The sequence below is a fragment of the Rhinolophus sinicus genome, linkage group LG06 (assembly GCF_036562045.2).
Source record: "Rhinolophus sinicus isolate RSC01 linkage group LG06, ASM3656204v1, whole genome shotgun sequence".
NCBI lineage: Eukaryota > Metazoa > Chordata > Mammalia > Chiroptera > Rhinolophidae > Rhinolophus > Rhinolophus sinicus.
The window spans coordinates 92,122,691-92,148,921 of record NC_133756.1 but is presented as its reverse complement, the minus strand read 5'-3'; the positions used below and the strand labels follow the sequence as shown (position 1 = coordinate 92,148,921).

Sequence of the window (26,231 nt, the reverse complement as noted above, 5' to 3'; positions counted from 1 at the left end):
TTTTTTGTTTCTTTTTCCTTTAGTTGTGAGGGGCAGCCTGCAGAGCCTCTGGTCCCCACATAAGAGCCACTCCCCACATAAGAATGCAGGACATGGTGAGGCCAAAAAGGAACACCCACGGAGCCATAGATAGGGAAGTCATAACACTATATTCTCTCTGGCGGCCTGGCGAGACACACGCAGTAGTAGCCACATGATACGCAGTCTGCCATTCACTTCTCTGCCTGCCAACCAGCCAACCAATCAACGCAGCCCCGTAGTTACATCAGTAGCCAATTGGCTAACCGGTTATAACTGATGGCCAACCAATCACAGTCGATGGTCATTCACTACCTGAGACAGCACCTCCCCACCTGAGGCCGAGAGCCTGGAAACTGCTCTCTGGGACTCTGTCCCCACACCCTTTTTCCGCGAATAAACCGTTTTTCTTATGGATTTATCTGGAGAGTTATTTTTGCCTGTCGACACACTAAGTCACCTGTCAGTTCTCACTGCTGTCAGCATTTTTCCTTGCGGTAGTCTGTTTCCCCACTTCTAATTTTCAGCTTTTATTATACTTCTGGTCTAAAACTGGATAATCAAGTACATTAGAATTACATGTAATAAAAAAAATAAGGCCCCTAAGGCCCTCTCCAGGTAATCAATAAATAGTTCTTATATTTAGAGTAAAAATAGAAAAGGTAGCCTACAGTTTATAAACATTTGATTAGCATCAAGAGAAGAGACAAAGAATGCTATATTTTAAAACCATGACAAATCATGGGGGAAAAAAGGATTCATATGCTTGTCTTTTTCTGGTCTACAATGACATCCTAGCTAGAAGTAACTTTTTGAATGCTGTTTCTTCTACTACTAATTATCATTTGCATATTGCATTATTATGATACTAAAATATTCACTATAATTTGTTAGAGGAATAAAATAAGGAAACTAATTCTATACATTTTCAAAATGACTTAAGATTGTTTAAAACCCAAAGACTAACACGGAATTATTTTTCAAAGTAGAACTAAAGCCACTGGCAAAGACCAAGAAGAGCAAATGATGTATTAAGACAATATAACTAAACTGTGGTTTTGGCTTCACCTTAGACATTCACACTATGGGAAGTACCATATTACCTAACTCTTACACAGATAATTAAAACCCTCATAGTTCATAAAGAACTAGCATCAATATCACCTAGTTTTCAAGTATCAGCTTTATGAAATGACTAAAAATATACCCATGGTTCAGTTATTCATATAATTACCAGATAAGCATACAACAAAGTCAGTCTTTTGATGCACTGCCTACGGATGATTAAATTTAGTTGAGAGAAAAATCTCAAATGAAATACATCTTACTACAGCAACTCTCAGCTGAAAAACTCTATTTCTAAAAATTACTCTCCTGTTAAATCATGTACCACTGCAATGACAGAAAGTCAGCAGCTAAACAGATATGCCAAAATAGATCATAATTTTAGCTACTACAAAAAGAGCAAGACAATAAAAACCAATGGATTTCCATCAAAGCATATTAAAATATTATGAGATAACATAACAAATCATTCACTTCCAGGTGGTTTAAGTCCCAAAGTTAATTTCTTACTTGTTATCTTTGTTCTTCACAAAACACCTGGGAATTAAAATGAACTTATTAGAAATGTAAGTTTTTATGGCACAAGAATGAGTCACTCTTTCTCATAAGTAATTGTTTTCTTCACAGAAGAAAAAAAACACGTACACAAATTATTATGCCCTACGAAAAATCACTGATGTTGAATCACAGAAGAAAACCTCATCGTAAACACTGAAAATGAAAGTAGGTATTTCTGATGCCATGAGAAGCATAAGAGATTTGACATATCAATAAGCAAAACTCCAGGGCCATTTTTAATTCCACATTCTCTAACTATCTACATAAATAAAACTAAACTTTAATGTTAGCTTTTACAAATAACTCGCATAGTTTTTCATTAGAGTATTTCCATGTATAAAAGACCCGGGAACATTATAAGTATCTCTGTCATGCTTGTTTTGCTGTACAGATAATTTAACATTCCTGTATACTACCTTTAAGAAGACATTTCAACAAGGTTTATTCACTTTTTGAAAAAATCACTATTTAAGTTTACTTTTCCAGTGTTTCCATCTATAGCTTTATTGGTTCATACATATTACATTAAGGCATAAATAACTTAATCCCTCTCTAACGTCTTAGTTGGAAGAGGGACAATAGGAATTACGGAAAGAACTGAAGAATATTCTCCAATATGGTACCGGCTTATGTTTAATTCTATATATTTGATATTCAAATTAAGGCATGGATTACCGACAAATGTTTATTTTTTTAAAAAGGTGCTATAAAAACTTTGTTAATTTTATTCAGGCAACTTAATAGTTAACACAGAGGGTGCCAAAAAATGTATACATATTTTAAGAAAGGAAAAACTGTATTAAAATTGTAATAGTCAATATATACCAATAACAAAAGATGAATACAAGTCATGTGTATACATTTTTTAGCAACTCCCCCCCCCCCCCGTATATATTCATCAGGCTATTTGTTAAGCATTTGAGCTTCCCAAAATATCACTTTTGAAATTTAAAACAATATATATATAATTCTTGATTCTGTGTACTCCCACATATTCCACAATCAACCACATATTCCAGGAAACTCACCCTGTCATCTGACTATCCCTCTCACCATACCATCATGAAAGTACTTCACATGTCACTCAATTGCACAGTTAAAAATGGTTACAATGTTAAATTTTATGTTATGTATATTTTACCATAAAAAAAAGTAAATGACACCTGAACTAAAATATATTAAATAAATTACTTTTCTGGTGGTCCCACCCCTAAGTGATGTTCAGAGAAACAAAAAATAGTTCATTACGCAGTTTAGACTGGATTCAAACCTATCTTTTAGGGAATGAACAAACTAAATCAAAATTTATTTTATTCAGTTCCACGTAAAAGCGAAATATCACTTCTATCATTTTATGAAACTAAATTTCAAATTTTCTTTAAAGATTGTCACAGGAAAATATACATAATTTCACACTCTTAGATTAGCCTTTTCCAACGCTGATTTCACCCCATATGAATGAAAGCCTATGAAAATGGAAATGGCTACCACGGGAACTGTGTTGGCAATTTTGACATTCCTTACTTCCTTCTAATCATGCCTTTAAGAAAGGTATGTTGCTTAATCTCTTAACATTTGTTATTAATATTACAGTTTACTGAAAATAAAAAATAAAGGACTTAGGTTCTAGTACACATTATGGAAATATGCACTTTGTATTTTAAAGACTTGCATCAGAAAATATATCAAGCCTTGAGTGTCACAAAATCAGAAAAAACAAAACTATCAATAGAAACACAAGCATCTTTTACTAGAAAAGGAAATCATCTTGTTTTCTTTATGATTTAAGGTAAAACCCTAATTACTTTGATTCTTTTTCTCCCTATTCTTCTCTCGTACCTTCCATTTTCCTTCCTCTCCAGTCCATTTTTAACACACTATCAGTACAAAAAGTATAAAATTACTGCCCACCAGTGCTAACAAAATTAATGAGGAAAGATGTATATAGCTCTCCTGAAGATGTGCCTAAGTCTACGTTACCAAGGAAACACTGACGTCTTAGATTTTAAACGGGGGAGTTTATATTTAAAGAATGTTGGAGTCAATAGAATGTATTTTAAGAAAGAGCAAAGCACACGCCACTTATTCCCAAATACCAACAAATGACACATGGAAATTGTACAAAGACAATTAAATTTAGGCAACAATCAATAACTATCCCATTAACCTGAGTCATTTGAAAGGCAGTTCTGTTTAATGAAAAATGCTGGTTAAAAGTTGAGGTTTCTGGTACTAGCTTTTGCAACTCTTTAGCTATGGGAACTTGGGAAAGTTACTTAGCCTTTCATAAGCCAATTAATTCTCTTAGCGTCTTAGTTTCATCGTTAGTAAAATGTTAAAGGTTAAGCGAGACTATTAAAGTCCTTTCCTAGATCTTAATATTCTTTAGTTCTATGATTTTGAAGAAACTGCCAAAAACCATGTACCTATTTTCTTCTAAGAAATCATAATAAATACACTCATCCATATTCTAAAATACACACAGTCTGATGCTAGATGCACATGCTCTTCTTTGTAAGGATATTTTTTATTTTTCCCCTTTTCCTTTAATTATGTAGTAAATACTCAGAAAAATAATGAAAAATACAGAAAGAATAAAAAAACCAACAACCATATTTTCCCTATCCGATTATAAAAACAAAATCAAGTTTATACTTGGCATGAGATACCTTTCTTAACCTGGTTATAAGAAAGAAATGGTATTAAGATTTAATGGTAAAATACAACTGGAAAGAAAGTGAACATAATCTGAATTTCAGAACTACAAAAAAAGGACAGTCAGTAAAAATGAAATAAATAAACAAATAAATATAACACAAAGGGTAGAATTGAATATGGACTAGAAGTTGTATAAAATTTGCTGTCCAACCTGAAATATTTCCTTCTTCCCAGTTTAGGTTAGGACACCCTGGTGTTGTTCTCAAAAGACTTTCCACTTGTCTTTCAAAGCAATTTGCACATCCATAATTACTGGATTCGTTTCTCATAATTATTTACTGAATGCTTCTTTTTCCTCACTAGACTACGAGCTTCCTTAAGACAAGGACCATGTCTTCCTAAAGTGCCAGTGTATATCCCCCGTAGAACACCTCACACACTAAATACAATCAACTAACATTGGCTGATTGAATAAACAAAGTGGAACTTGATCTGTATCAACTATTCCTGACTGGTTACTATTCCCAAGACCTTTTAAGACCCATTTTCAGGGCAACTACTAAGTAAGGGAAGGACCCAAATTTAAAGACATTTGCCCTAAAAATACATATATATATATATATATATATATATATATATATATATATGCATATGTATATGTATATATATATGTATATATATAAATATATATATATATATATATTTGTATTTAGATATATCAGACAAACCATGGCCCATAGGCTAACTCAGGCCAGCCCCGTTTTTGTAAATAAGGTTTTGTGGGAATACAGCCATACCATTTATTTACGAATCGCCTACAGCTTCTTTTATGCCACAATAGCAGAGCTGGTAGTGGCAACAGAAAGTTGAAAATATTTTCTACCTAGCCCTTTAGAGAAAAGGTTTGCCAACTTCTATCGTAGACTAATAAGGACTTTTAACTAATAAAAGAAGAAACATGGGGGCAGCCACATGGCTCAGTTGCTTAGAGCACAAGCTCTTCACAACAAGGTTGCTCAGTTCGATTACCACATGGGCCAGTGAACTGCGCGCCCTTCCACAACTAGATTGAAAACAACAGCTTGAGCTTGGAGCTGAGCCACCGGTGGGCGGCCAGTTGGTTCAGTTGTTAGAGCAAGGTGTGCTCATAACACCAAGGTCGCCAGTTCGAGTCCCACATGGGCCAATGAGCTGCACCCTTCACAACTAGATTAAAAAACAACTACGTGACTTGGAGCTGAGCTGCACCCCCCACAACTAGATTGAAAAACAATGACTTGACATCCTGGAAAAACACACTGTTCCCCAATATCCTCCAATTTAAAAAAAAGTATACAATAATGAGCTCTTGTGGTCTCTTCATGAGAATATTTAACATCTAAACTATATACCAATGATAGTACTATCTCTAAAAATGCAGTAACAGCTACATCAGTTCATAAACCTTTAAGAGTATAGGGATTAAGCACAGGAATGATTAATAGAAATGATTAATATTCCAAATACTTTGGTTTTTATAAACTTTGAACATTACTTCAAATTTTTAGCAGAGCTGATTTTAGTTATTAAATATACAAAACAAACTGCTACTTTGATTATTAGCCATAGTGAACAAAAATCAAAATGCCAAATCAGCATTTCTGTAGTAATCTGTTAACTCCATTAGCTCTACCACATACAGGTAGAGACAGGTATTATTTCATGAATTAAAATTTAAAAAGTGTTTATGTTTTCTATAAGAAATTACCTAATATGACTCAAGCCGACCAACCCTCTTCCTTCTGCTATCACACACAAATCAATCTTCAGCCAAAAATAAAAGAGAAGACAAGATAAAGTTGACTGCAGGAGGGGAAATGGGATGGCACTTACAGCATTTCCTTAGCTGCTACAACCAAATTAACATCTCCATTAAATAACACAAAGAAAATTTGCTCAAAATAAAACAACAGCCTTTTGAAAATCTTAATATCACATGATTACAAATTCAACAGTGCGTAAGTTGCTCAGTCAATGCTTTTTGTAAAATCTGAATTTTATGTCTATCAGTTGTAATTCCAAAGTTTGTCCAATTTGTAGGTTTACTTATTGCTATCAGTTCTGGCTGATTTCTGCCAAAAATTATTAGGGAGTATCTAAATCATATAAAAACTACTTATGAGTAGTGTAAAAAAATGAATGTATTTCTCTTAAGTGGAAAATGACTTATTTCACTTATCATAATGCCTTCAAGGTCAATCATTGTTGTCACAAATAGCAGGATTTCCTTGTTTTTTTTAATGGTTAATATTCATATATATCCCCCCACCACATTTTCTTTATCCATTCATCCACTGATGGACACTTAGGTTATTTCCATGTCTTGGCTATTGTGAATAATGCTGCAATAAATATCGGGGTGGAGATGTCTTCGAGATAAGTGTTTTATCTTCTTTGGATGTATACCAAGAAGTAGAACTGCTGGATCATGTGGTAGTTTTATTTTTAATTTTTTGCGGAAACTCCATACTGTTTTCCATAGTGGTTGTATCAATTTACATTCACACCAACAGTGCACCAGGGTTCCTTTTTGTACGTATCTTCACCAGCATTTGTGATCTCTTCTCTTTTTGATAACAGACATTCTAACAGGTGTGAAGCGGTATCTCACTGTGGTTTTGATTTGTATTTCCCTGATGAATATTGATGTTGAGCATCTTTTCATGTACTTGTTGGACATCTGTATATCATGTTTACAAAAATTTGTCTATTCAAGACCTCTGCCAATTTTAAATTGGATCTGGGTTTTTGCTATTGAGTTATATGAGTTGTTTATATGTAGCTCCCTTATCAGAGAGATGCCTTGCAAATAATTTCTCTCATCCAATAGATTGCCTTTTCATTTTGTTAATTGTTTTTTTTGCTGTGCAGAAGCTTTTTAGTTTGATGTAGTCTCACTTGTTGATTTTTGTTTTTGTTGTCTGTGTCTTTGTGTCATATAGAAAAAAATTATTGCCAAGACCAACATCAAGGAGCTTTCCCTACGTTTTCTTCTAGAAGTCCTACAGTTTCAGGTTTTACATTTAAGTCCTTAATCCATTTCAAGTTAATTTTTGTGATAAGTATAAGATAGACGTCCAACTTCATTCTTTTGCATGTGAATATCCAGTTTGCTTAATACCAACTATTGAAGAGTAATTATCCTTTTCCTGTTCAGTATTCTTGGCTCCTCTGTAAAATACTAGATGACCATATATGCAGCATATATATTTACATCTAGGGCCCCTATTCAGTTCCATTGGTCTATACATCTGTGTTTATGCCAGTACCATACTGTTTTGATTACTAAAGCTTTGTAATATAGTTTAAAATCAGAAAGTATTATGCCTCCAGCTTTTTCAAGATTTTTTTGGCTATTTGGGGTCTTTTGTGGTCCCATACAAATTTTAGAATTGTTTTGACTATTTCCGTGAAAAATGCCAATGGAATTTTAATAGTGATTGCACTGAATCTATAGATAGCTTTGGGTAGTATGGAAATTTTATGACATAGGATTTCTTTCCATTTATTTCTGTCTTAAATTTCTTCCATCAATGTCTCACAATTGTCAATGTATAAATCTTTCACCTCCGTGGTTAAATGTGTTCCTTCCTAAGTATTTTCTTGTTCTTCATGTTATTGTAAATAGGATTGTTTTATTTCTATTCAAGATAGTTCACTTAGTGTATACAAATATAACTGACTTTTGTATGCTGATTTCGTATCCTGAAATTTTACTCAATTGTTTATTAGTTCTAACAACTTTTTTGATGGAGTATTTAGGATTTTCTATATACCAATTTATATCATCAGCAGAGAAAATTTTATTTCTTCTTTTCTAAAATGGATGCCTTTTACCTCTCAGAAGCAGCTGATAAAGTTATTCACAATCTCCTTCCTGTCTTCTCTGATTTCTGAAACATGACACTGTTTTCTTTCTACCTCACTGGCTGCACCTTCTCATTCTCATTTGTTAAATCCTTTTTATCCTCTTCCAGGCAGTGCTCGGTCTTCAGATTCTCCTCATTAATAACTTTTTAAGTCCCATGGTTTTAAATACATTTAAATCTTAACAGCATCCAAATATATATGGGAGAACCAACATCTACCCAAAACCCCACAGGCAGTCACTCCACACTACCATGTGAATGTCTAATAGGCATTTAATACTTACATGACCATAACAGTATTCTTGATCTCCTACCTCCTGAAAAATCTGTCCCTTGCAAAGTTTTTCCTATTTAAGTAAATGGCACCAGTATTGCTTCAAATCCTAAAACTTCTTACCAGTTTACCAACCTAATCCAATACTCTGTCTGAATTAATCCAACACCCTCCTGACTGCCTTGCTTCAACTCCTCCCTCTCTACATTACCTTCTCCAGAAACACCTTTTCAAAGCATGAACCAGTGGTTTCCGGTCTGGAGTTTAAGGGGCTGAGCAGTAGCCACTGTCCCAACAAGTACAAAGCTGAAAAACGGAAAAATCAACATCTCTTCTTAGATCCATCAGGAAGTGACTATCTCAAAAGTCAGAGAGATAGGAAGATGGGTACAATTTATCTGTGCAGAAACCAGAGGTTCTACTGGGGTAGGAAAACATAAGTAGTAAGCCACAAACTGCTGGATGCTCAGTGTAAGACAAGTCAGAGAGTTAAAAATTGCCAGGGGGACCCAATCATAGGGGATCCCCCCCATACTTTCCTGAGTTTTACCTCTAGGATCTCTACCAGGTACTCAGAGTAAAGATCAGAAAAAAACATTCTCCTGCTTCCAGGGGAAAAGGAACCACTGTGAAATACACCAGAGCATTCTGTTCTTAACAAGGCCTGCCTCAGTAGAAACTACTTTACTAGAGCTTAGCCTGCTGGGGTTTTATCAGAATACAACCTACCTGAAAGAAGGGAAACACCCAACTCCAGGCCCACCTAGCCATCCTATCCCAACTAAGCATGGGGAAAACTGAGAAATACCGGTGAAGTTCAGTCCAGGGGCACATGCTCTCCAAGAATAGATAGATCACACAAGCAGAGAACCAAAAAGAAAGAACAAAAAAAGAAACGCTGGAGATCAAAACACTAACAGAAATGAAGTATGCCTTTGACGGATTTATCAGTAAAATGGACACCGCTGAGGAAGGAATCTCTGAGCTTGAGGACATGACAATAGAAAATTCCATAGATGAAAAGCAGAGAGAACACAGACTACAAAAAAACAAAACAGAATATACAGGAACTGTGGGACAACTACAAAACATAAACCCCATCATGACACTGTCCAACTAAAAACCTTCAAATGGCCTCCCATCATTTAAAACAAAAACAAAAGTTTTGTTTCCAGATCCTAGGAGATTTCTAGTATTTCCCCCCAAATAAAAAGAAGGAAAATGATCCCCATGGGCTAAAATTTAAGATCCCATACAATTCTTGGTGATGGAAAGAATTTCTATTTCTATTTCAATCCAAATTTGTTTACTCCCCCCAACACACAGATATACACACAGATACCTTGGTTACCTTTATTCTAGTTTTCATTAATTTTTTCACCAGGTATTATGTTCGCATAGTTTTTTTTAAAAGTCTGAAAAGTTACAGTAAAAAGCCTCCCTCCTGTGCCTCAGATACCCAGTTCCAACTCCTGTCATCAAAAAGTAAAGCCGGGACAGGCAAATATTTTCTGTAAAGGCACAGACAGTAAATATTTCAGCTTTGTGGGCTATTACAGTCTCTGTCACAACTATTCAACCTGGCCATTATAGAGCATAAACAATTTTAGACAATATGTAAACAAATGTGCATTGTTGTGTTTCAATAAAATTTTATTTGAAAATACTAGCAGTGAGCTGAATTTTTCAGTGCGGTCAAACCCTGTAATAGAGCTAAGTTTAAATGTATCTCTTTTATTAAAAAAGTTTAATGGTGGTGTTTGGAAAGGACTGCAATGAAAGAGACTGCAACAAAGAATGCTATTTAAAACAAAAATTCATCCTACTACCAATAATAATGTATTAATATACATTTTTATATAAACAAAACATACAAAATTTTCATATAAATAGACAAGATTATTCCAAGATATCTCCACTATAGTCTACAATCGATTACTCCACATATCCCTGTGGCATAATTATGAAGAACTGGAGGAACATTCAAACAAAACAGACTGATAGATAACCTAACTAGCAGCAGGTTGTCAACATTAAACTCTGACTCAAAACTTTCCCTTTCATGGTAGATCAAATATACAATTAACTTTTTCATGGAATATATTAAAAAAATAAAACAGAGACCATATTTAAAAACAAACTAAATCTTAAATGTATATTTCCCAAGTAAATCTTAAATGTATATTCCCCAATCAATCAACTCCAAAATACATGCTTCTAATATATCTTACACAGGTTTTAATAAAATAAATCAAGATTAGAAAGAACCAGCTCTGTCTGAAAAGTAAATCACTGCTAGACTGAGTAACCAGCTTCGCAAAATTCAGAGGTATCCTAGGAATGAATATATCTTACCTTAGATGCCATTCTCATAAAAAGTTTGTTTTGATTTTCTGCTGTTCCCATCTTCTCGTTCTTGACTAAATCATTCAGACTTAGATTATCATCATCATGAAAGTATCGAACCCTTTCTTTTTCCTCATGGGTTGAAGCCTATGACAAAATGAACATTATTAATTTAATAAAATCATGAGTTTCTGAAGTATTTTAAAGAATTACCTATAAACCTGATATTAATTGTACAAATCCCACTATGTATCACAATCTTTCCTCCCAGTTTATCCCTATCCTACCTGCTTCCATGTGGAAGAATTACCAATAGAATAACATGCCCGACTTTTCTGCCCCTTTACTTTCCTCTTCCCTGGGGATAAAGGCATGACATTATCTGATTTCGGACTTTGGGGTAAAAGGCAGAATTGTTTTATCCCCCCCTCTCTCCTCTCTGCTCTTCTCCTATAGTAAAAATTCCCTACTCCTATGGAGGGAAATCCATAGTTATCCAGAGATCAAGTAAGCATCCTGACAGGAGGTGAAGTATTAACCAACCCACTTCAAACAGCTTTGTCAGAAACAAAGCTGATATTCTGATTCTTATCTAAATCAATCCTGAGTTTTCCCATCAGTTGGTCCCATACCTACATGTGGAAAAGAAAAGTGTTGCTTGTTTACTTCCAAATCAAATCTCCCCAACATTGTTCTCACATTCCCTTGTGCAAATAAAACTTACTCTTCAACTTCTTTGAGCTCTTTGGAACCATGTTCCCAATACTTTTTCCCAACATTACTATTCCTGCCTTCAACGGCTGAAATTTCATATTCCATGACTTCAATCACTCTCTGGCTCCAGACTCTTAAATTCTGGCCCTCTTAATCCTTCATCATTCTCAAAACGCAAACCTCAATCCTCAATGAATGTGTCTGCCCTCTTTACTCCTATACGTAGTTTGCTCGGTAGCAGGCAACTCAAGAAGAGTCCTCGACACCATCTGGCAATGCGTCTATGGATCCCTAGCCAGTTCTGTCATTTCATTTCATTGAAACCTTTACTATTCTCCGCCACATTACCCATCCAAACCCCTAATTCCTCCCATTTCATTATAAAAGGTATCTATCCCACCTCTATTTGCTGAATGAGTTAATTACTACCTCTAGCAGCATAGCCACTCAACAGGCAAATAATAAACATTTGACAGAAAAATTCTAAATGAACAAGTCTTTTGTGTACCCAATTACCACTTGTATGATCTTTCAAATTTAAAACAAAAACTTAACTTGGGAAAACTGACTACATTGTTTTTGTCATCTCAAGAGCCTCAAGGTAATGTTAAAAACTAATTGCTAGAGCTGGAAGATGGAAAAGAAAATTAGGTTTATAAAGGATCACAGCAACTGCATAATGAAGACATTACTGTATTTGGATACTCCATCACCAGGTCTCAAATTAGCTAACACAGACTACAGGTCTGAAAGACCAAGGTTTTCCATAAAAGCTATGGTAAGTATATAAAAAGAAACTAGAAACAATATCAAAGAAATGTACACAAAATTAAAATTGCCTTAAACATTCAATGTTCATAGTTATTTGAAAACTGTAGTTGAATCAGATTCCATTTTATAAAAGGCAAAAGGATATAACTAAGACTAAAGTGATAACATATTTTACTACCTTCTAATATTTGTATTATACAAAGGTTCCAGAGAGTATTTTGAAATCGTCTGATGCAAAAAAAGCCCCAGGGGGGGATAAAGGAATTCTGAATAAATAAAAACATATGTTAAACATACCATCTGTCTCTTCCTTCTTCCTCCTTTAGATTCTAGAGGTTTCCCCGGTGTGTTCACAGGCCATACTCTTCCAGACTGATCTGTTCTGACAAGAATCACTTCTTGCTGGTCTTCATTCTATGGGAAGATTTAGAATTTAGAAATAACTTTTGAAATTATTGTGAATAGTGTTAAATGCTTATATTTACTAACAAGAAAAAAAGTATAAAAATGATTCTAGCTTTCACATAATATTATGGATTATCTTAAGTCCCCTGGACTTTCATTACCCACTATAATGTCAAATGACCTTAATCTTTTCAGGGAAAAGGTGAGGAAAAGTAGCCAGTTTATTTTATTGTTGCTTTTTTCTTAAGCAGTCATAGCAGCAAACTTCAAATAAAGTTGTTTTTTTCATCTAGACAATGTTAAAAGACGACAAAGAACCAATATTCAAACAGACATTGTATGAGAGTGTCCATCACTTATGTGTCAATATCGTGTTTAATCGATGTTTCTTCAAAAAGATCCTACTAAAACTTGATTATAAGAAACGAAGTAACCAAATGACAAAACAAACTCGTTAATTTAGCCACTTCACACAACTGTTAAATTAGCTACTCCATACACAATGACACTCCACACAACTTCTGTTTTTTCCATTAACAGTTCTGAAATACTTTTCACTTCTCTGAATCTTCAGAAGAAGTTATATCCCTAATTTCAATCCATAATCTTTTTTTCTACATATTTTTAGCCAAATATATATATATATACATATACATATATATATGTGAGTGTGTGTGTATATATATACATATATAAGTATATATGTATATAAGTATATACATATATAAGTATATATACATATATAAGTATATATGTATATATATACACACACACACATACATACATACACCCAGTACAGTGTAGAATAACAGTAAACTTTATTCTATGATGAAAATAGAATGTTATTGGAAAGATACTAATAAAGAATCACATAAAGAATATTAGATAATTACCTTATTAAAAATCAATTTGAAACAAGACCAAGCAAATTATTCACATTTCAATTTTCTTCTCAAAGTAGAATCAATTATTAAAAATTAATTCCATTTACTAGATTTGGTTCCCTTGTTGAAATAAAATTTTTAAAAATATCAATTATTGATCTTACATTCACACACAATACTAAGTGGATGGTAAAGATTATCAATACTTTTCTTCAATTAATTATCATATTTTAAGGGGTATCTCTATCCACTCTCTTATCGGATAATAGAGATGGTCAAAACACTATAATCTGGCTTCTAAGTTTATCATATTGCTAAAGCTGATCTAAGGAATTTCAAATTACTATCACCTTCCTTGATTTGAAAGCATTTGATTCTGTTTTTTATATTCTCAGCCTGAAAGTCTTCTTTTTCCTATTTTAAATACCCTACTTTCCTGGTTAAGCCTCACCTCCTGACTCATTCATTCATTCACTCATTATTTTTTAAAGTGCCCACCTTATGTAGTAACTAAAGAAATATAGTCTCTCCCTATAAAAAGCTTATAGCCTATTGAAAGAATTATTCTCCACATGATCAGTATAAAGACAGTCAGTTTCACTTTCCCCTCCATTTCAAGCTACCCTTCAATGCTGATGATTCCATTTTTCCAGCCTGAAACCTAATTATCACTCATATTGTCAAAAAACTCATTATGTTAAACACAAATTATGTCCTTCTTTGCTGAAGAACCTAAAGAGACCCCGTATCATCTAGAAAATCAACACCACTCAACATGTGACCCACAGACCAGTGCCAATCTGAGAATTACCAGTCATAAATATTTGTTCCCAACCCATGATGAGTTAAGCACAAAAAAGAGCGTTTAAAAACTTTCATAACAATCTTAAAGAGTAATCTTGCTGTTTCCTAACTGCTTCCTTTCATCCTTTTCCTTTCTTCATGCCCTGCACTGTATTTTCTGTACTTGGGATAGGCCACCTGTCAAGGCAGGGCTCGCCCTTCAATCCTCTCACTGTCAGCTCTAACACTGGTGACATTCCAGGAGGCCCTCACTCATGAATCCCCTCCCCCCAACCTAGTAAGAGACAGTCCTACAGAGGAGCTGAGACCCCAGGCCAGGAGCTGCTAGCAGCCTGAGTGATTGCAGTGGACAGCCTACCTATCCCACACCACAGAAGTGTGCTCTCACCCCTCTGGGCATGAGCAGGAAATGTACATTTTGAAAATGTTGCTTTCAGCCTATATTGTAAAGCTTACCACAGATTACAGATTGTTTTGCCCCTTGCCTATGTAGGTCTTTTGTGAGGAAAAGGGGGGTAGACAGAAAGGGAAGAGGAAAGGAATGAAAGAGAAATAAAGATAGAGATAGAGACAAAGATATAGATAGACACAGACACATATATATACTCGTAGATACACAGATATTTGTATATGTATAGATATAGATATATAGATAGAGGCGAGAGTGGAAAAAAGTAGATTTCAAAAGAAGTGTGTTAAAAATATAGAGCATATGCTCCATGGGCAGGCATGGGCTATTCATTGCTCTCAGTGGTCAACACTGGGAGGGGTGTGTGTGTGTCAGTAAGTTCACAGTGAGGGGATAGAACATTATATGCTTTTATAGTTCGCTTGCTTCTCTTTACACATCTGTCCTATTATCAGAAGCCTAAGTAATGTCTTTAAAACAGGGGAACCTTAAGCCTTAAGATAGAGACCACCTGCCTTCTGGGCTAAATCTGACAGATGTTGGGATTCAGAAATCGTTTGATTCCCTATGTGGAGATGGCCCATTGAGGAGAAAGCTTGGAATAGGGCTCATTCTGAATAATTCAGGCGATTCCACCTTGTATTGGTTGAAACAGAAATATGCTGGTTTCTCAGGGAAATTAAAGAATGGAGGGCCCCCTACCCCCATACACACTAGTGTGAGTGAGTGGTCACCAAGCTATTTTAATGTAAGTTGTCCTTACTATATTTAACCTAGTCATTTGGGAGTGACATCATGGTCACTGAGTAATCCCTTTGAAAGTTAAGTGGTAGAGACAAGATATTAAAATGGTCCTGGGGCTACCTGGATGAAAACAGGCACAGGGTGTGAATAAAACCACTCATTAAAAGCAAAAAACAAAAAGTAATCTTATGTTGGTTTAATCTAAATAAAATGTGGATCCATGTTTTATATTTATTTCATTTTTTCCTATAATTTTTGTTTTACAAAACTGTTAGTCCATGATGGATTGAAAAATTAAAGAAAAACAACAACAAAAAAGCCACTCTGATCCTACATTACAGTCTGGCAAACACAGTATTAGAAAGTAGAATAAAGGCCAAGCATCTAAAGATAGTACACCAGGCTTACAACTTCAAATATAAAGCCCTCTTCAAATTCATTTTTTTTCTAGCTCTTCATACTTTTTGCTAATTTATTGTACATTTTACTTCCTAAATAATTTTAGTCATATAGATATATATATATATATATATTGCTAGACCATAATCTTTTAAGTAACTATTTGTCTATTTACAAATTATCTGTCTTTGCTAATTTTCTAGTCCAAAGACCAAGCTATATATATGCTTGGTATCTATTGTACCTGGCACAGTATCAAAAAACAGTGGGTACTCAACAGATGCTTGATAAATGAACTTAAGTTGGTGCCTCAGACAGATAAATTATACTCCCAAAGCTGAACCACTTCTACTTTCTTTTTCTCCAGTTTTTCTATTTTCTGTTGTTCAGGCATGCCAATACAAAGGACACTACATTTTCCCACAGACAGAAATATTGAGAAGACTTGAAATATTAAGTAACTTCTGTATTTGGTACTACATTAATACAGAATACGGAGCTAATTTAAGAATTGATATCAAGGTCAACAAACTAAGGCCCGCAGGCCAAAGAAAATAAAACAAACCAAAAAAACCAACCAACAAAAAAACCAAAGCAAATATTAATGCTAATTAAGAACTTTTTTTTTTAACATAGAAGACAGGAAATCATAATATAATTTGGCTTAATAGTGTCTATTTACAGACTCAAAAGATAACTTTGCTTAGAAATAGAGAAGTAAAGCCAGAAGACACAGATAAGAACTAAAAGTGGCTGCCTCCAGGATCCAATAAAGGTCTGGAAAGGACTCAAGACACTGTTATTTTTTCATATACGCCTTTTAGCAATATTTGTATGCAACACATTGATGAAAAAGAAAAATTAAAAGCATACATCGCTTTGAATCAAAGCCGGTATTAAAAATTCTAAGTGTTTGAAAGCCTTTTCTAGCATTCTGGAAATAAAGGAAAACCCCTCCCCTGGATCAGATTTTCCCACCAGTTGGTATTCTGCAAGTTGTCATCATTGAAAGCCATATAGCATCTGTTTCCATTTTTACCTTTTAAAACTTCAAGAAATAAGCAGGTACTGTTGTTCTTAGTATTGTCATGGTTTTTTAACAATCTCTACTGCATTTCTAATTATGTGTCCACAGCGAGCATGTTGTTCACCAGCACCCAAGGCTGTGAGCAGACTGAGCACTAAGCTACATTATAGTCACTGAGATGTGGATCCTGGCTCAAGGCTATTTTTTAATTTATACAAAGATATTCACAGGACTGCATGTGCTCAAAGGAGGTCCCTTTTTCTAATCCCATAAAGGCACCGGATGGAGTCACAGCAGCCTTAGTTACATCTCCTCTTTTCAATACTCCTCTTTTCCTCTCTTCTTAATACTGTTTGTGTCTTCTATTTTCCCCCCTCAATCCGTCTTTCTAGAGGATGACTTATTCTATTAGTTTTGTTTTGTTTTTGCCCAAAGAATAAACTCTTGCTTTGTGGATCACTTCTACTTATTTTTGGTTTTCTACTCAGTAATTTTAGCTTGTATCTATCTCCTATCTGCTCTTTGATACATTTTCTGTTTCCTGGGTTGTTATTACTGTGTCACGCCACTTGCAGCAGCACAGAGCGCTGGTGTGGGAATGCCCACGTTCCAGTCCTGCTCATCATCGAACCTTGCAAGTTATTTAATCACCTCAATTTTCTCATTTGTAAAATAAACAAAATAAGGCGTTTTCTGGATCAAATAAATTAATACATGTAAAGTATTTAGAACAATGCCTAGGTACAAAAGTAATCAATAAATATTAGCTATAATTTTTAGTTACTTTTCATTTCACTAATTCTTTCTTTCTTTAACTGAGTCCTGCCTGGGATTTATCCCATTTCACCTCTAAAATTCCTAGAATATTGTTTCTTCTTCATATCCACTGATTGTTTCCCTTTTGCTTGGTTTTATTTCATAATATCTTATTCTTCTTACAAATATTATTCTGTTCTCATAAATGAAGCTACTAAACATAATTTCAAAAACATTTTAAGACTGCTTTACCTTTTTAAGTTTACTGGCAATGAGTGTTTATATCCCAGTTATTTTTTACCATCTTTCTGAGGGAAAACTAATGTTTTCTGGTATTCTGGTATACAAGCTTATCTTAAGTGGGAGGTTTTTTCCTTCTTTCCTGTCTCTCTGCCTACTCTTAGCCTCACCAATTAATTGACAGTTTTGACACTGTCTCCACTTAGCCCATCAGGATTTCCAGTTCTTACAATATCTCACATGTGATATTGGGGATATTTCACATAGCTGAAAAGCTGTGCCTGCTTTCTCCACACCTCCCATCATAAACAATTTCCTGTGAGCTACAGCCTTAAGTACTTGAAGCCTTTTCCAAACTCATTTTACAGGAAGTCTCGAACCTGGTTCAGGTAGAGAGAGGCTATGTGAGGGGATCCTTAGATTCCCATTATCTCAGACGAGCTCAATTCTCAGCCGCTCTGATTATTTTTGAAGTTGGATCCCTGCAAGCTTCAGCTCGTTATGGTTTTATGTTTCTGTTCAGTTTCCCATTTACAGAAAAGTGTTTATTTTTGATCCATGTTACATCTCTTCCAATTTTATCTTTTTATATTTTGGCTATGATTGCTATGTTTTTGTACAGAGTGGAGTCCTCAAAGCATTAATGTACCTCTAATCATAGAACTCAGAAATGATACTCAATAATTTTCCAAATTCTCTAGGTTGTAGAGACCACTGTGCAAACTCCATATCAGTATTGAGATGCAGAAGATCAAAGATAATCCAGATACAAACAGAAAATATATTCCATGACTACGTCGTTTATGCTGTTTAAGTCATCATATCTATTAATCGTGGAATTCTTCTAGAATTAAAACGAAGGTACAGTTTTATTTTAGCCTGTTTTATTTCTTGTAAAACTGATATAATAATGACCGGCCTAACCTCTCTCTCATAAAGCTACTGGTAGAATAGATATTAAACATGCACAAGCTTGAAAAAATTAAATATTAATGTAAACGATCATTACTAAAAACATATGAGTAATATTTAAGACTAGACTACAGTTCATTTCACAATTTCAAAAGCGGATTATTTGGGGACATGTTTAACCATCAGGGACATGTTTAACCACTACTGATTTTAATTTTGTTAAGCAGATACTTTCTAGAGCCAGTATAGTATCTGACTCTAGCATAATATGAAAATCAATTCAATTGTTCAGTCTCCTATTCTTCTCTCATGATTGTTCCTTTGTAATCCTTGCAGATGAAGCTAGCTATGAGACTATAACGTTATATTTCTAACTAGGGTCCTTTCAGCATGTGCCAAGATAGGGAGGGAGGAAAGAAAAAGATTTTTTAAAAATTTTAAATGTTGACATTTTAGAATTTTTTCACATTAAAATTGAATTCTTTTAGATGTGAAAAATTTTTAGCTATTTTGACAATTATAAAATAGATAAATTTAAGAACAAATATTTTATTTTATACATTAATAATACCAATGAAATCTGAAGTCTCCCTTACACTTTTCCTATTTAAAAACAAAGACGAATTTTCCAGATAGAAATTAATACTGATATAATTATAATTTTATAAAGTTCTAAAACATACCTCATTTAATTTTAACAACTCTGTAACCCAGGTATTATTACGCTTCATTTTATAAACGAGGATACAAAGGATCATATGTAATAATGAAGCTCCAGACCCACTTCTAGATCTTTGGCTTCAAAAATCCCAAGCTAGGGGCTGGCCCAGCGGCTCAGGCGGATGGAGCTCCGTGCTCCTAACGCCAAAGGCTGCCGGTTCGATTCCCACATGGGCCAGTGGGCTCTCAACCACAAGGTTGCCACTTCAATTCCTCGACTCCCACTAGGGATGGTGGGCTCTGCCCCCTGCAACTAAGATTGAACATGGCACCTTGAGCTGAGCTGCTGCTGAGCTCCCAGATGGCTCAGTTGGTTGGAGCGCCAGCTCTCAACCACAAGGTTGCCAGTTTGACTCCCGCAAGGGATGGTGGGCTGTGCCCCCTGAAACTAGCAAATGGCAACTGGACCTGGAGCTGAGCTGCGCCCTCCACAACTAAGATTGAAAGGACAACAACTTGACTTGGAAAAAGGCCTGGAAGTACACACTGTTCCCCAATAAAATCCTGTTCCTCTTCCCCAATAAAAATCTAAAGAAAAAAAATCCCATGCTATTTTTACCCCTATACTCTTTGCATTACATGCTATTTCTGTTACTCCATATCTCTAATAAAAGTGGATAGTAAAAAATGATATTTTAGTAAACACGGTCACTTTTTGAAAGAAACAGTAAGTTGACCATCTTCCTTTTACTGGTGAATTGTTTTATAATTATAGATAATTTCTTTCACATACATGAAAATTTGCCCACCTTCTGTCTGAGAATGCTTAAGTACCTTATTAAGGACCTAACAACAAAACCAAATTTTAACTCTTGGTTTAATATATTTTATGAGACTATCTGTCTTTTGGGATGAAACTGTGGGCAATCTGGTATGTCCATAACTGGCATAAACAGTAAATAAAAAACATCTTTTAATTTTTAAATATTCTATTTCATTTCATTGTATTTCATCAATGAACTTATAACACTCAGAATTACTTTTACATATTATAATCCAATGACATGAACGTGTCTAAAAAGGTGAACAAGATATGGTTCCAGTTGTTAAGAAATTCATAGATAAAATGGCAGAGAGGAGGGAGAAGGAGAAATTAGGGGTTTATAGAAATCTTCATTAGACTACTAAGTAACGTAAAGTTTAAATCAAGTAGCACTGGATCACAAGGGATGGAGAATTGGATCCATTATTGGATACAACTGAACTGGATCTTCAGAAACAAAGGTGCATAGGTAAAGGGCTTAGAAGTAAAGGAAGAAAAACTTAATAAAAGCACAAAGATCCAGTTTTGCTTAAAGATTTCTAAGCAAAGCCATATGCATGTTTTAGAAAAAATTTTTAATTTACATTATATTTTAAAGTTCTCAATAATATTTAAGGATTTTAAGATGAATAACTTAGATAAAGGGGTAGATAAATAAAGGAGCAAAGAAAACGAGACATGACTTGAGGTTCTAACCCCAAATGCGGAGTTTTTTCAACCATACTACAAATGCATTTAGATTAATTCTGGAAACAATTGAAAGGATACTTTGATGAGCAAAGGAATAGTGGCAAAAAAATTACTTAGAATGTTACTGTAATACTCTAAGCAAGAGATAATGAGTCATTAAACTAGGGCAGTGATTGAAGAAATTAAGGATGAGACGTACTGGGGCGGGGGGAGGGGGGGAAGGTAAAACCACACTACTTGATGACAACTTGAATGTGCTGCCAGAATTAATTAAGGACTTCTCCTGAGATTTTAACTCAGAAAAACAGAGATGATCACACAATTAAGAGAAGGGAAAGTACATAAAAGGGAATGGTTTTATATGATCGGAAGTTATGGTACACCCATAAAAGTGTAGCAGACAACTGAAAATACTAGTTTAGAGCTCTGGATAAAGTGTAGACCTAGTTACAGATGTGAGAGTCACATTCTCATAAGGATGTTAACTAAACCATGAAACTGGGAGATATAGTCAGGATGAGAACAGACATTTGATCTTTGTCTAGCTATCCAACCTCTTCTTCTTATACCCTCATATATTTTACTCCATAAACACGCAGAACAATATGTGCCATCTTTAAAATCTACCATCCTACTCTCACCTTTGTACCCTTACCCATGCTGCCCTGCCTGGATCACCCTTTCTCACTGGTTTGCCAGAGGAGGATGGTAAATTTGCTCAGGGAAAAGAAAGTTGTTTTTTGTTTGTGTTTGTTTGTTTGTTTTAAGGACATAGCGACTTAAGCATATTTGCAAGGAATGGGAAAAGGGCCAAAAGAGGAAAAAGAAACTGAAGATTCCATAGAAGAGAAGAAGCAACTGGTGGGAACTAGTTCCAAAGGACAGAAAAAGAATGGAAAATAGCACAGCGAACACCCATGCAGCCATCACCTAAATTTCACAGCCTACTATGTCACTTTTTAATGAATTTATATCAGTTACAAACTTCTCAAATACCTGTGGCATTTGTTTATGCTTTGAAAGTAAATAATTACAAGGGCATATATTTTAGGGGAGATTGGGAGATGGAGGAAATACATAACCTTAAGAATGACATTTTTATAGTTCCTTAGATATTATAAACTTCCAGTCCTCAAAATTTGTTATTTTTAAGATGGAGACATCACAAGACTGAAAATATCACCTTCTTTATTGCTAAGTAATTTAGATAAAAATTCTGAATGTATTTCATTTTTACTTTAGGAAGGCTATAGGAATTTATATAAAACAACTGATATACAAAGCAATACATCACAAAGAAATTAAATAGATTTATATGGTAAGCAAAAAACAGAATACTCCACTGCCATGGTTCCATAAACGTAAGAACACTTTTAAGATAAGTTATCCTAACTTGATCTCTCTTTCACATGATTCTTGTTCTTTCAAAACTCAAACTTTATTTTCTGCTATTGTTATTGTTGTTACCTTATCTCTCTTACCAATTTCTGAGCTAAAGTTCTGAGCTGAAGTTCAGTGTCACCAAGGACCAGATTCAAAGAGGGAGAGAGAGCAGCATATATAAGATACAACTTTTATTATATATACAGACTAATAACAGAAGTATCTTGTTTAGCCACCTTTTGTTCTACTAAAGGGTTTTGTATTGATAGCATACCAAAACAGAAGACAACTTAAAGATGACTTATATTTGAATTTGAGATGAGTACATACATATGACCATGAAGGAATCTATTCTGTCAAGACATAAAAAGCTATCTGACTTTGCTACTCTGCCAGGTGCAATGTAACACATATTAGTATAACAGGAATGTGACAATATAATAGATAGAAAGATAGATAGATAGATAGATAGATAGATAGATAGATAGATAGATAGATAGATAATAGATAGATGCAACTCTTACCAAATCATCCCTATTTCTATTCAATTCTGAGGTAAACCACATTACTGTAAAAATTAAATGAGCTAACCTATACAAAGCATCTAACACATTATCAGGCACAAACACATTGACTTAAAATTTGAGTAAATTAATCCTTCATAGGAGATCAATTTTTAGGTTTCTATGTAAGAGAATTTTAAAAAGTAACACGTTCTCAATAATATATGACTGAAAAAAGGAAAAGGCAGAAATATCTGTATCTCCTTCATACATGTTCAATAAGTTAGAAGTGCAAAAGTAAAGCAAATAGCACAGTAAAAATGTAATGTAGAAGTATTTATTTAGTTCCCTAGGATCTTAAATTTCAGAAATCTGACAAAGTAGATAATTTAGACATAGACAGTATTGTTTTTAGAAGTGTTCAAGAATTTCTTTAAAGAATCAGTAAGCAGCAGTTATTTTCAAAGTGTGCTATATCCACATTGCTAAGGAACTTCCAAAATTACTCTTCAGATGTTAAATACTCAATTACTGTTCTGCAAAAGAACAACATATAAGTCTTACCATATTCCCCATCATCTCTGCCTTGATAATCTTGGCTCCCAACTTGTTCTGCTCATCAACACTCAAGATGTGGATGGTCTCATCCTCTGGACTATTTCTGTTTGAACAGGTCAGATTAAAAGCAGATGAAACATAGGTATAAGGCAAGGAACAATATCAAGACTCAAATGTTACTTTAAATGACCTCAACAAAGCATCAGTGCCCACAGATCAAGATCCTAATATATATAAAATCTCAATGTTCCATCATAAATTTTTTAAGTACTCTGTTATAATGCCAGGATGGTCTGTGGCAGCTACTAAAGTCTCAGTGACAACAAGGTAAATAACGCAAGTCAACTATTCTGCATTATTTAATATTCCCATCCTCATTCTAAAAAAGAAACAAACAAAAACACTAAAATCAGGCCATAATTCTACACATCTGGGGAAACTCTTCTCATCCAAGGTAATGTTACTAATAACGTAAAAAACTCTAAGCAGGAAATGACATTTAACTATATTCAAAGAATAAAAACAATGATCAGGTGTTCTTTTGCAAAGTCAATCCAAAATTAGACCACATGAACTAATTGATGACTAAGCTTATGTACCAAACCTATACTATGGAAGCTTCACAGAAGAAAAATATCCAGCCAGTGTCAGATTCCTGGCACATACAAAGTTGCCCCAGGTTCCTACCTTAGAGAGATTCAAGACTACAATGCACAGATGATAAACCCAGGCAGAGCCTGACTCCTCAAGAAGGAGAAATCACTAAGAGTCCAAGAACTCCAAGGCAGCTAAAGAGGAGAGAGCTGCACAATGAGAAAATCCCAGAGAACCACAGAGAGCTCCCCTGAAATACTCAGCAAGAAGCTACCCACAGTCAGGAAACGAACTATCCGAAACGGTTAGAGAAACAGTATTCAGCACTTCTGGAAACAGTGCGTGGTCTCACTAGCCAGACTAGGAAAAGTCAAAATTCACAAAGCACTGGGTAGAATATTAAGGGTCTTGCTTCATTAGCGGAAAATAATAAGCCCTACGCCTACCTAACAAATGTTAAAACAAGAGCCAAAATGATCAAAGGGTTTCCAATTAACTTAACCATGTCCCAAGTCTCAAGAATATTTATAGAAATGCAAAAATATCCAGCACTCAACAAATATTCATAATGTCTAGTATCCAATCAAAGATTACCAGACCTACAAAGACATAGAAAAATAGACCCATAATTAGGAGAAAAATCTATCCACCAAAATGAACCCAAAACTGACACAGATGTGACAAGGGCACTAGAAGTTATTATTATAACTGTACTATTTCATATGTTGCAAAGTTAGAAACAACTAAGATATAAAATAGATCGAATTCAATTTCTACTGATGAAAATTAGTGTATAAAAAATACACTGGATAGGTTTACTGGAACATTAGACTGCAAAAGAAACTATTAGTGAACTTGAAGCATTAGAAACTATACAAAATGAAACCAAAAGACTGGAAAGAATTTTTAAAAATGAAAAGAGCATCAGAGAGCTGAGGGATAACCTTAAATACCTTAATATTCATGTCATTGGAATCCTTGAAGAGGAATGGAATACAAAAGAAACAGAGGCCAAAATTTTCCAAATTTGTTAAAAACTAATAAATTTACATAGATCAAAGAAGTTCAAGGAATCCCAAGTACAAAAAATTTTTTAAAATCTACATTAAGGCACATCATAATCAAATTGATCAAAACTAATGATAGAACATTTTAAAAGCAAATAAGGGGGAAACAAAATGTATGCATAGAAACAAAAGTAAGGATGACAGCAGATTTCTCATCAGAAATAATGCAAGCAAGAAAACAGCAGCAACATTTAAAGTACTTTATATTGTCAACCTAGAGTTTTACATCAAGTGAAAATATCTTTCAACAGCAAAAGTGAAATGAAGACTTTTTTAGACATAAAAAAGCAAAAAGAATGCTTTGTGGAGAAGCCTCCAGGCAGAAGAAAAATTATACCAGACGGAAATATGGATCAACCCAAAGGAAGGAAGAACAACACAAATTTGACAAGGATAAATATATAACATTTTATTCTCATTACTTAACACTACTTCAGATAATGATTTAAACAAAAATAATGACAACATATGAGGGGTTTATGAAAAGTTTAAGTAAAGTGTATGACAACAGTAACAGAAAGGACAGGAGGAGAGAAATATAAGTAAACTATTGTAAAGTTCTGATACCATATAGGAGTGGCATTATATCACTTCAAAGTAGATACGCTAAAGATGTATACTATGCAAAGCTAAGAAAACCACTAAAATATGTGTGTGTGTATATATATATATATACACACACACATATATATATACATACATATATATATGAAGAAAAATGAAATAGAATCATAAAACAACTCAATCCAAAAGAAGTCAGATAAAGAGAAAAATGAAAACAAGGAACAGACAGGACAAAGAGAACACATAGTAAAATCACAGATCTGAACCTAACTATATCACATATAAAAATGGTCTAGACACCTGAATTCAAAAGCAGAAATTCAGGCCAGAATGGATTGGCATGAAATATTCAAAGTGATGAAAAGTAAGGACCTACAACCGAAATTACTCTATCCAGCAAGGCTATCATTTAGAATCGAAGGACAAGTAAAGAGATTCCCAGACAAGAAAAAGCTAAAGGAATTCATCACCACCAAACCAGTATTACAAAAAATGTT

General features: G+C 34.3%; 1 protein-coding gene across 1 annotated transcript in view; it reads right to left on the bottom strand.

The window, feature by feature from the left end:
• Positions 1-26,231, bottom strand: part of CWF19L2 (CWF19 like cell cycle control factor 2) — a 91,387-nt gene that overhangs the window by 26,599 nt on the left and 38,557 nt on the right. Inside the window, exons 9-11 of the mRNA XM_074337068.1 lie at positions 23,516-23,612; positions 12,610-12,726; positions 10,837-10,974 (exon numbers count right to left, since the gene is read on the bottom strand). Coding sequence (XP_074193169.1) covers positions 10,837-10,974; positions 12,610-12,726; positions 23,516-23,612 — 352 coding nt within the window. The remainder of the gene's footprint in view (positions 1-10,836; positions 10,975-12,609; positions 12,727-23,515; positions 23,613-26,231) is intronic.